Source organism: Saccostrea cucullata, unplaced genomic scaffold (genome assembly GCF_032062105.1).
Source record: "Saccostrea cucullata isolate Sc308-1 unplaced genomic scaffold, CSIRO_AGI_Scuc_v1 ctg261, whole genome shotgun sequence".
Classification (NCBI taxonomy): Eukaryota; Metazoa; Mollusca; class Bivalvia; order Ostreida; family Ostreidae; genus Saccostrea; species Saccostrea cuccullata.
The window spans coordinates 693,917-706,275 of NW_026925910.1; the positions used below are offsets into that span (position 1 = coordinate 693,917).

A 12,359-nucleotide genomic window follows, 5' to 3' on the forward strand; every position below is an offset into this window, starting at 1 on the left:
TTTTAAATAGTTCTTCCATCGCAAATATGAAGAACAGAAGTGTATTAACATTATTTTTTTCTGTCACTGAAATAGCTATTTACAATTATGCAACAAAAATTCCGACATCAAAGTTGCAGCTCATATTGCTTTAAAATAACGTCAATTTGATGTTACCGAAATTGACACCAACACCGTACGCGATGGCCATGTATATATACATGTGTCATACTACCAGACCTAGGAAGGCGTAAAAGGGAAGCACGGAGTGGGCAAGTGCAACAGTAACGGTCTGCTGCTTCTCCAGACCTGTGCTGAGCATGGCCTTCTCATCACAAACACCGTTTTCTGCCTTCCCACCCGTAACAAGGCATCATGGATGCACCCTCGCTCAAAGCACTGGCATCTCATTGACTACGTCATTGTCAGGAAGAGAGGCAGACAGGATGTTCGTGTCACCAAGGCAATGTGCGGCGCCGAGTGCTGGACAGATCACCGTCTCATCGTCTCCAAATTCAGCTTCCGGATCAAACTCAAGATACGTCCTCAGGGGAACAAGGCTCCAAAACGCCTCAACGTTGGCAAGCTCAAGTTGCCTTCCACCTCTCAGTACTTTGCTGAAACCCAGGAAGCACGCCTGAACTCCACCGTGCTGGATGACCACGACGTGGAAGCAGCATGGAGCACACTTTGGAATATAGTGTACAACACAGCCTTCGACTGTCTGGGGCCCTCCACCAAGAAACACAAAGACTGGTTTGATGAGAACTGTTCAGAGATTACGCAGCTTCTGGCGGACAAGCATCGCGCTTACAAGGCTCATATAGATGATCCCACCTCCACAGCCAAGAAAGACGCTCTGAGGAACGCTCGCATCACAGTACAGCAAAAGCTTCGGGATATGCAGGACTCCTGGCTGAATGCCAAAGCTGACGAGATCCAACACTACGCCGACATGAAGAACTTTTACTTTGGACTGAAGGAAGTCTACGGGCCAACTCAATCAGGTCATCTCCTCTACTCAGTGCGAACGGGTCAATCCTCATCACAGAGAAGGAAAAGATACTCAACAGGTGGGCGGAGCATTTCAATGGCGTTCTGAACTGCCCTTCTACTATCAACGACGAAGCCATCAACCGACTGCCCCAGGTTCCCATCAGCTAGTCAATGGACGCCGTTCCCACGCTGGAAGAGATCCAGAAAGCAATTAGTCTACTGTCAACTGGCAAAGCACCTGGCGGAGACTCCATCCCAGGTGAAATTTACAAAGAAGGGGGCATGGTTCTAGTCGAAAAACTTTTTTGAGCTCATTTGGAACCAGGAGAAGTTGCCTCAAGACCTCAAGGACGCCTCAATCAACCACCTGTACAAGCGAAAGGGAAATAGACAGGCTTGTGACAACCACCGTGGAATTTCCCTTCTCTCCATCGCAGGCAAGACGCCAGTTCCACTTAACCGTCTCATTAAACACCTTGAGGATTGCCTCCTGCCCGAGAGTCAGTGTGGCTTCCGGAAAAATCGCGGTACAATGGACATGGTGTTCGCTACACGTCAGCTGAAAGAGAAGTATCAGGAACAGAACTCCGACCTGTACTCCATTTACGTTGATCTGACCAAGGTTTTTGACACAGAGAAGGCCTGTGGCGAATTATTGCGAAGTACGGATGCCCAACAAAATTCATCACCATTGTTCGACAGCTGCACGATGGGATGCAGGCGAGAGTCCAAGATGGCGGCGAATCTTCAGAGCCATTCTCTGTCTCAAATGGAGTGAAGCAGGGTTAAGTCCTCGCCCTGACGCTCTTCAGCTTGATGTTCTCCGCCATGCTTATCGATGCCTTCGATGACACGGACACCGGAATCTGCATCAAATGGCGCTTTGATAGCTCAGTCTTCAACCTTAGACGTCTACAAGCGAAGCCAAATCGGACACCATCAACGACTTCCTGTTTGCTGATGATGCTGCCCTCAACGCTACCTCCGAGGTTAATATACAGCACAGCGTTGACAAGTTCTCTAATGCCTGCGACAACTTTGGCCTTACTATCAGCACAAAGAAGATCGAAGTCATGAACCAGCCAGCACCAGGCAAACCGTATGTTGAGCCTAACATCACCATCAACAACCAACGGCTAAATGTAGTGGACAAGTTTACGTACCTCGATAGCACTCTCTCCAGCAACATTGTGATTGATGATGAGGTGAATGCTAGACTGACCAAGGCGAGTGTTGCTTTCAGCAGACTGTTCAAGAATGTGAGGGACAGAAGAGGCATCACAACAGAGATATAGAGTAAGGTTTACCGTGCAGTAGTTCTAACCACACTGCTGTATGTCTGTGAAGCATGGACTGTCTACCAGAGGCACGCCAAAAAGCTGAACCACTTCCACATGACGAGCCTCAGAGAGCTTCTCGGTATCAAATGGCAAGAAAGATTCCAGACACAGAAGTCATCGCCCGAGCTGGCTTGCCCAGCATCTACACCATGCTCTTGCAGTCACAACTCCACTGGGTGGAACACATATAGTCCGTATGCCAGACCATCGACTCCCCAAGAAACTACTCTTTGGTGAACTACTGGAAGGAAAGCGTGCCCGTGGTGCCCAAAAACGCGATTCATGGACAGCTTTAAGGCCTCCCTCAAGGCATTCAGTATCAACCCTGATTCATGGAAAGTTTGCAACACAAGATGTGGGTGGAGAGCCGCAGTCAACGAGGGTGCCAAGAGTTGTGAAGCCAACAGGGTGTGTTCAGCAGAACAACGCAGGCAGGCCAGGAAAGACAGCGCCAAGGACCTGGGAGCTGCCACCATCCCCTGCCCTCACTGTCCGTGACTATTCCGTGCGAGGATCGGCCTGACCAGTCTCCTCCGCACCCACTATCCAGGTCAATCCCCTCCCACACGAAGATGAGACAGTGGTCATCGTCGCCACCGATGGACGAACAAACAAAACAACAAACAACTTCTTTATTCATTGTTAGGAATCATGCAAAAAAATGTGTAAGCTGTAAAACGGTCAATTCTCTAAACCGTTCGTCACACTGAAACAAAAATTAGATAGACTTTAGACCACAAGAATGTTGCTTGCAACATAGTTTGAACTTTATTGGACTCTTCCCTGGAGTTGAAGAGTTCCACTAAATGAAGGACCTGTGTGCAATACTTTTAATGACTATATATGGATTTGTACACCTCTTCTGAAACAATATTTGATGAAAAAAAATCTTTATTTTATGTTTTGTCATTTTTGTACATTTTTCTATGAATAATGCAAAAATGTTCACAATTTTATATCTTTTCAAAACCCCTGGTAACGAATGCTTATTTTTTTTTTGTCTAGGAACATGTAATGGTATTATAAGTTTAAATTTATATTATCTTGAAAAATTATCAGTAGGTACGGTACCTTGCATATGTCCTTAACCTTTTTATTTTATTTAAATTAATCTGATTTTTATTTATCGGAGGCAGTACTGCTAACATTATTCTGTATTTTGCAATTGTGTGACTTGATAATAATGTCCGAATATGTAGTCAATATATCTATACCTGTATACATCTGATGATATTTGATGCGTCATCGTCCCGAGCTCAGGTGGATCCTGCTTCATTGGTTGTTTCGGCGTTGTCCACTAAAACCCCCAGAGGTACGCCGACGGTGAATAAGTCCCAGCCCGGAACCACTCAGCTCCCCGCCTTCACTGCAACACACTAAATGTTCATTCTCAAGCAAATACACAGTGTTAGTGTTGCACTTCCCAATGTTCTTCTCTTTTCTTCCATATCCACATGGATGCCACTCCTGTCTTTCTACCCAGGCGTCCAATGAGTTGCCGTCTCTCATTTCCTATTACACGAACAATTCGCAACGCCCTCCACATAGATTGCCCTACAAAACCACGGCATCCAGCTTCCACTGGGAGAAACCACACTCTCCAGCCCCGTTGTTGACAATCTGCCACCAGATCCTGGTACTTATTCATTTTCTATTTATGGGCTTCTTCAATTCTGTCCTACCACGGCACTGTAAGTTCCAGCATAATAACAAGCCGGGCTACGGTAGACCAAATAACAATATCTGGTCTATGATCAGTAGATGCTATTTCCTGTGGAAACTGCATTCGGCTGTTGAGATCTGCTTGCATTTCCCAGTCATTGGCGGTCCCCAACAGTCAACCTCTTTCCATTCCCCGAGTACGACTCTGCAGTCTCTGGGACTCTCTTATCCATATCTCGTTCCAAGATAACTTCTTCTGTCGGACACCCTCCCAGTTTAATCAGCTTCCATTCTTCTTCATACCAATTGCCTTCACCATTCTTGAGTGCTCTTCCATTTTGCGCACTTCTTTCTGCACCAGTTGCCTCTTCTCCGCTTTCGACGGTGTACCTATTTTGTCGATGGTATCATTCCTATTCCCTGCCTACCTACTGCCACACTTCCCACAATGTTGGCTTGTCTCAGGCGTGACTCTGCCTCACACACTGTTTTCTTTGCAGACTACTTTCTGCCAGTGCTGATGTTCACTCTTGCCTCCCGTACCTTGTACTGTCGCGTAACATCAGATACTGCCTGGCCTTGGTGACCTTGAATTCCTCAACAATTGACGTCAGTGGTAGTTGCAACTTTGTTCCTGTGCTGTATAAATCAATGCTGCTAAAGCTTCCAGGAACCGCGAGCCATCTTCTAAGGTACCCACTGATCCGTCTCTCCATCCATTCAACTGATGGTACAGGCACATCATACACAAGTAGAGGACAAAAAATTCGTGGAAGTACGCCGTGCTGATATGTCCATGCCTTGTGTTTTCCTGGTAAGGCACTTTTGGCTATGGTGTTCATCCACTTCTCAAGTTGACTACTGGTGTCGTTACATTCTGTTTATCACTCAGTAAATCAGCTAAGAACTTTCCCAGGCACTTGACTGTTTTTTTTCTGAGACTGATGGGATAACCTCATCTCCAACCCTGAACTTCTATTCCGTGTTCTTCCCCTTTTTCAATTCGAGGCTCCTAGACTTTGTTGGCTTGATCTTCATACGAGCCTAACTGATGATATCATCTATCCCCTTCAAGGTCCATTTTACCTCTACGATGGTCTTTGTGCTTATTGTCATATCGTCCATGAACGCTCTGACAGGGGGATGTCTCACGCCTGCCTTCATCCATGGACCTCTGCTCATCTTCTCCACTGACTTCACCACCAAATTCATTGCTGCAGAGAACAGAATTACTGATATTGTACAGCCTGTGACAATCCCAACTTCTAGGCGCTGCCAGGATGTTGTGAAGCCCTGATTTGTGACCCGTAATTGAAGGCTGTCAAAGTAACTCTTGAGTAGCGTCAGTATCCTGTCTGGTATATGGTAGCGCTGTAGGGTAAATTGGACTAACTTATGAGGACTGGAACCAACCATATTACTGCCAGTTCTCCTTTCCTCTCTTTAGCTTCCCGTGTAATCTCTGTTAGAACACTTGTATGCTCTACGAGGGCTGTTCAATAAATAATGTCCTCGGTAATTCAGAAAGAAGCAAAAGACGTTTTTCAATGGTTTAGTCTTCATGATTTTACTAATTAATCTCTTTTAGGTAAAATACATGTCCGTAACATTTTGTATCCAATTTCTGATTGTTTTTAGAACTCATTTTTGGGTATGACCCTTAGTATACTGGAAAATGGCAGATCCAATGATTTCCCGGACTTGTTTCTTCCCTCTGGGGGGTGTTTTTTTTCAAGTTTGGAAATAGAAACAAGTCAAAAGGTCAAAGATCTGGCGAATATTGTTAATGTGAAAAAACATTAACTTTCCGTTTATCCCGAAAACCCCTTTACTCTTCAGGGCATGCCGGATTGGAAGCTGTCTTGAAGAAATACAATGTAGTGGATTCCTGAGTCTGGGTCCTTCCTCTAATAAACCTTTTCATTTTGTTGCAAAAAAATTGCTTTCTAGACTCCTCTAGAAATTAAACTGTCTCTCCGAATACGAATTTGAACAACAATACCACGAATATTAAAGAAAATTACATATAGATCTGTCTTTTTGCTCTTGAATAGCTGTGCTATTGTCAGACATTCGCCGTTTTCATCAAGTACATCTTATGGTTAATTTTGTTTTGAGGGTTTTAATCAATAGATTCATATTCCAATATCTGCTTGAAAATAAAACAAACGTGGATAACTAAAATTACTGATATTTTAAAATAATTGTGAAGAATTTCGTATACGCTGTCGTTTTCAATCATTTTTCAAAATATAGGGTGACCTCTGAGTCCCAAGCTTTTTTACCGTCAAACGTTTCTTAAAAACAGTGTAAACTACTCCCGATATGATGTCTATCAAATTTGCCTTGTGTCCCAAAGTCAATCATACATCATCAAATATTATTTGTTGAAATTTGACAACCAGTACATAAGTTGTTATAATTTTTGTTGGCAATGAGGGTACCCATTTTCGATGCCCATTATATGATTTTTTTATCATTGATATCCACCTGCTCTTTTGTCTATAAAACAGGCATTGGTTGCTGTAAATGTCATATATTTCAGTGAATATTTCTTTGGGATTTTTAACAAGTTTTACGGCAGCTATAATGAAGCTTTTATTTTCACTCTAGTTTACTGATTCTTTACCATTCATTTATAATACAGTGTCTCGAAAAGCCCTTGTTTCCCAGCTTCTCACGATGAAATTATGTGATGACAAGTGGTCACATAAACTGTTATAAATGCATGAAAGATTCAATAATGAGAGAAAGTCAAGTTTAATGTCATATGATATCTGTAATGTATGTTATATAGTTCAGGACATTATTTATTGAACAGCCCTCGTACACACCCAAGGCTGCTGACACTCCTCCTTTCTGCACAGCTATGTCTATGTACTATGAGCATCCTTCAGCTTAGTGCCAGCTGTCAGCTAACTGCCCCCTCCTCTTTTGTCCTAGTGATAAAGCTGCTATAGCCTTCCTGATGACATCTTTGACTTCTCGCAGTTTTGGTTCTGTTTTATCGAACAAATGCTCTGGCTTGCCGGGCTGCATCAGCTTCTCAAACTCTCTTATAAATCTTCGTCTCTCTTTGGATCACTGTGCATACCCTTCAAATATTATTGTTCAACTTCCTCGCTTCCCGCTGTTGGGAAAAGAGTACCAATTAATTTCCCATAGAACTCTATACAAACCTTTTGCCCTCCAAGTAATTTACTAATTCCCGTTCAAACAAATCACTGGTATTATTTGAAAGTTCGTTCTAAGCACTTATTAAAAACACGAAAAAAAATATACCGTTCCGCGGCGTTTATAGGTCAAATTTGCAGTTATTTAGAACTTACAGAGATCGGCAGTAAATGACACCCTGCCAAAAATATCAATCCCCACTCCTACAATCTCCCCTGGTATTTCTAGAATTTTTGTAATATTCCCACATTCCATCATTTATTTCAAACATTAATATTTTTGCTTTAAAATGAAAATATTTACATACCTCAATTCAGCCAATCAGGTAAAGCCTACCCATTTATTACTCTGCTTCATCTTGTTCAACCAGGAAATTATGTCAAAATCTGGATCTTTGGTGCTCTTTTTCCTATACTTACATATTTACCTATCCCAGAATTAGTCAATTTTGTAATTTTCAAAGACCTTATACTTACCAATATACATGTATGAAATTTGAGGCCTGTCACTTCAGTGTCTTGGAATCTGTGGCCATCTTAATGAATGTCCCCTCCCTGCTGCAGGTGCTTTTCCAAAGAGTGAAAAACTTTCATTCCTGTGATGAAATCTGGATACAGTTGTCACTGTAATGAATAAAATATTTATAAAATAGCATGATTTTGTTTTTTGATGTTAATAAAATGATATAAAGTCATAATTGTGTCAATTTTTTCATAGGGGTGGAATCTACCCAGAATAAAGAAAAAAGGTCCAAAATTTGATAAATCATAATTAATTAAGCAAAATTAAAAGGTTTTAAAAAGACTGATATAGAAATTTTCTTATGCTTATGAAAAGTAAATTGATTGAGACTCTGATATACTAAATGATTCTTATCTAACCCCTCCTGTTGCTTAAGTATATACAAAAAAGTTTCCCCACCCCCCAGTGAAAGACACTTAGGAAATAGCAGGTGCCCCCTATTATATTTGTTTACAATTAATTCAGACAAGAGAAAATTAATACTTTTGATAACAAATCAAAGTGCAGTGTCTTATAGTCTTATACAGTACAACCATAATCTACATTATTGAATTTCATGCTTTAAAAAGGGGAATTCAGATTAATTTGTAAAAAATTAAAAAATACAATAATTGACTTAAAACCCCAAAATGTACACCACAATAAGAGGCTGAAAAGTTAATAAATGAAAAATTTACCTGCAAATGTACAGAAATCTGTCCGACAAAATATATCGGGTGGGTAGCGAGTCTCCATCTTCTTCTTATATAGAGAAAATGCCCCCCGCCGATCAGATACCAAGCTCTCCCGGGTCCAGGAAGCTGAAATATGAAAGTCCTCTATAGTCTTTAAATGAAAATAAATCAATAAAGTTAGTCAAATTAAGCATAAATCATAAAGAAAACAGCAATATTTTTCAAGTTTTCTGAAAAATTACCAAATTACATATCTTCTACATGGCCGAATGTTTAAAAAATGGATCCGTCAAGGTTGGAATACATGTTTTACCATTTTACATGTAATTACATGTAAATATTAGAAAAGTCAAATGTGATACATGCAGTAATGCCATTCCAATAATTCAAGAAAACAAAATTAGAAGACTCAGGTCACAATAATTAAGATTATATCATGTTGAAATTCTACATATCTGGTTAGCTAGTCTAAGGGAAGTAACTCTAAGTACAAAAACTGGAAAGCAGTAGAAAATGAGTTGCAGAGAGTCACCCTGATGGAACTACAAAGAGCAAAAAGAGGGAAAACACATACCTTTGTGTAGCTACAATATAGAAACAACCAAACTACAAACTGATCCCCTCGCAGTCAAAGGGAGGCAATCCAGAGGATCACATACACTACCGACATGATACGTCAAGACAGAAAATGACCTCCTTTCACATGAACACCACGAAACGCACTTTTAAGGGCCGAATAAATTATTCGAAAAGATACCAAACGTGCAGACGTATAAGAAACTAAACAAAAATTAACACCAGGCCACCATCCTACACTGCCAAAAGTACACATATATAGCAAATCATATAAATACACAATTACATGTACATGTAAAATACATACATAAATTTATGAATACATACAAACATTTATTATAAGATCAATCTGATACATTTTCTTAACTTACCTTTCTCCTATGGCCAAGTCAACTACACATTGTTTTACCAATTTCCATCCTCTGTAACCCCCCCCCCCCCAATCTCTACAAAAGACCCAAAATCACCTCTAACCCTAATTCCACAGATAAATAATTCAAATTTTTGCTAATTTTTCTCTCGAAATGTCTTCAATATTCAAATAAATTGCTAAAAATAACTTTTCATGACTTTCACTTCACTTTACTTATTAAAAAATGGGGTCTCTATAGGGAAAAGAGTACCAATTAATTTCCCATAGAACTCTATACAAACCTTTTGCCCTCCAAGTAATTTACTAATTCCCGTTCAAACAAATCACTGGTATTATTTGAAAGTTCGTTCTAAGCACTTATTAAAAACACGAAAAAAAATATACCGTTCCGCGGCGTTTATAGGTCAAATTTGCAGTTATTTAGAACTTACAGAGATCGGCAGTAAATGACACCCTGCCAAAAATATCAATCCCCACTCCTACAATCTCCCCTGGTATTTCTAGAATTTTTGTAATATTCCCACATTCCATCATTTATTTCAAACATTAATATTTTTGCTTTAAAATGAAAATATTTACATACCTCAATTCAGCCAATCAGGTAAAGCCTACCCATTTATTACTCTGCTTCATCTTGTTCAACCAGGAAATTATGTCAAAATCTGGATCTTTGGTGCTCTTTTTCCTATAAGCTTCCCTGATCCTTTGCTGCCTAAAAGCCTTGATGTAAATTGGAATGGATTGGCTGTAAATCGTGCTCTTGCTCGCTCCTTCCTTGCTCTTCTGGTGTTACTCCTTCTCCTTGGCTGCCCTCCTCGTTGACTGGCGCATGGACGCTGTGGTTAGATTCCTGGACCACCTTTGTCTCTGTCAAACACCAGGGTCTAAGACCATAAACTAAGAATAGACTTAGGTCAAAATTTTGATTTTTAATATATTGAGTTCTGTTTAACTTATTTGATTGAAAATTGACAGTTGTATGTGTAATATTTTAATGCAAACATTTGATGAAAATTTTGTTTGTTTATCAAAATCATTTCAAAATGTATATTGGTTAAGATTTGCTGCCGTTGTGTATATCTTGTGTACCTTGTCTGGAGATTGTACCGACCATCAAATTAACATTCAGGCTTTTGATGCCTACCGCATATGCCATAATGCCAACGTGATAAAGAAGCAGGCAAAGCGTTCTTGTTTAATTCATAAGAATATGCCATAAGTATAACTAATCCATCAACTAATTAAATAAATGATTAATTTGAATGATAATTAAAGAAAAATAATGCCTTAGTTTATATTATAATTATAATTTTGATAAGGGGGATTTCATTTCACAATTACAATCGATCATTTTAATTCGTCAAAACATGAGTTAATGCATTTATTCCTCTATAATAGACAAAATAAACCGACCCGCGTTTGAAGCAAGTATCATGGAATTAAATAAAATTATTTTTTAAAACAAGGCTGGCAACATCAACATTGTAACTGTTTACATTGTTCATGAGTCAAGTGAAGTCGCTAACTCTTCGAGCCATGTTGACGAAGTTACGGTATATTTAACCGGTTTTAGAAGAGAAATTAGTCGAATTATTATAGCATCTTGCTTTGCATTTAATTAATATTTGAAATTAAGAGCCCCGAAAGAAAAAAGTATGATGCTGATGATTCCATTTCCATTTCACCCATAGGCCTAGCTGTCGGGGAATCATTCCCGGTCCGAACCCCTGGCTTTTTTTACAGACCATGCGTTATTGAAAAATCACGTAGGGTTTATCTTAAAAATATATATTTTTAGACTATAATTATATTTCTGAACAATTTATTCTCAAAACATCGTTTCTACGTTAAATTGTTATTTACCGAGAAACTTATTTATGACCCACTTTCTTCTTTCGTTTTGATTACACGTCTTGTAATTTGAATTACTTCCCTTTTTGTCGCCAGATTACAAAGACAGATTTTGGTGCTGCGTGTATTTTCGTTAAAACATTTGATTAGCAAACACGCAGTATATTGAAATTGTCGAATTATTAAAAATATTAATTTTGAAAGAAATAATTTGAGAAGGACCCTGTCCACAACAAAAACATGCTTTATTTCATGTACTAGTATTTCAATTGAGCTACACATGGAAAAAAAACGGCTTCGTTTTACAATGTCATAGGAAAAGGCATACAGGATATACACTCAGGTAACATCCTGTGTATATAGGTAGTATACACAAGCCAGCGTCGTTCCCTTGTGGCTTCTCCGCCGCTTCGATTAAAGCTGACATGAATTCTTAAAAACGCAACTTTTTCATCTATGTACGACTTGTTTCATACCAACTATAGCCGTATTCCGCCATATTTCTTTCAGATACCTTGTCTTATTGTAACGATATATACCCGAATGCCCTCGTTACACTTGAATGATTTTTTGGCTTGGCTATCGACTTGTGCACATCTCCGATGGTAAAACATTTGAAAACTACGGAAGCGTATTAGTGCCACTTGAACACTTTACTTTTTTTTAATTTCTACACTTTAATCTGTAAAATTTACAGATTAATCTGTAAATTTTACACTTTAAAGTGTAAATTTTACACTTTAAAGTGTAAATTTTACACATTAATCTGTAAATTTTACACTTTAATCTGTAAATTTTACACTTTAAAGTGTAAATTTTACACTTTAAAGTGTAAATTTTACACTTTAAAGTGTAAATTTTACACTTTAATCTGTAAATTTTACACTTAAATCTGTACATTTTACACATTAATCTGTAAATTTTACACTTTAATCTGTAAATTTTACAATTAATCTGTAAATTTTACACTTTAAAGTGTAAATTTTACACTTTAATCTGTAAATTTTACACTTTAATCTGTAAAATTTACGCTTTCTTTTGAACAACCTGAACTGCAATATGTTATGATCAGACGGTCGATTTGCGATGTTTTTACCTCTGACACTTGAGAAAAAATATTAAAATGAGATGTTTACAATTGTTTGTATATTTTTATTTTAATGTACTCGTACTTGTTTATTAGTATATGATAAACAAGGATGGACTATTTCC

At 38.9% G+C, this 12,359-nt stretch overlaps 1 protein-coding gene and 1 long non-coding RNA gene across 2 annotated transcripts; one reads left to right on the plus strand and one right to left on the minus strand.

Annotated features, from left to right (window-relative positions):
- The first annotated feature begins 1,146 nt into the window (after positions 1-1,146).
- LOC134270061 (uncharacterized) lies at positions 1,147-2,270 on the plus strand. The gene is made up of 3 exons (XM_062752244.1): positions 1,147-1,234; positions 1,317-1,615; positions 1,884-2,270. The coding sequence occupies exons 1-3, from the start codon at positions 1,147-1,149 to the stop codon at positions 2,268-2,270; spliced, it is 774 nt and encodes a 257-aa protein (XP_062608228.1).
- A 5,320-nt stretch (positions 2,271-7,590) lies between these two features.
- On the minus strand, positions 7,591-9,988 carry LOC134269987 (uncharacterized). The gene is made up of 3 exons (XR_009992702.1): positions 9,880-9,988; positions 8,351-8,473; positions 7,591-7,774 (listed from the first exon to the last, which is right to left on the minus strand). It is a non-coding gene; the product is annotated as an uncharacterized LOC134269987 (long non-coding RNA).
- Between the last annotated feature and the right edge of the window lie 2,371 nt (positions 9,989-12,359).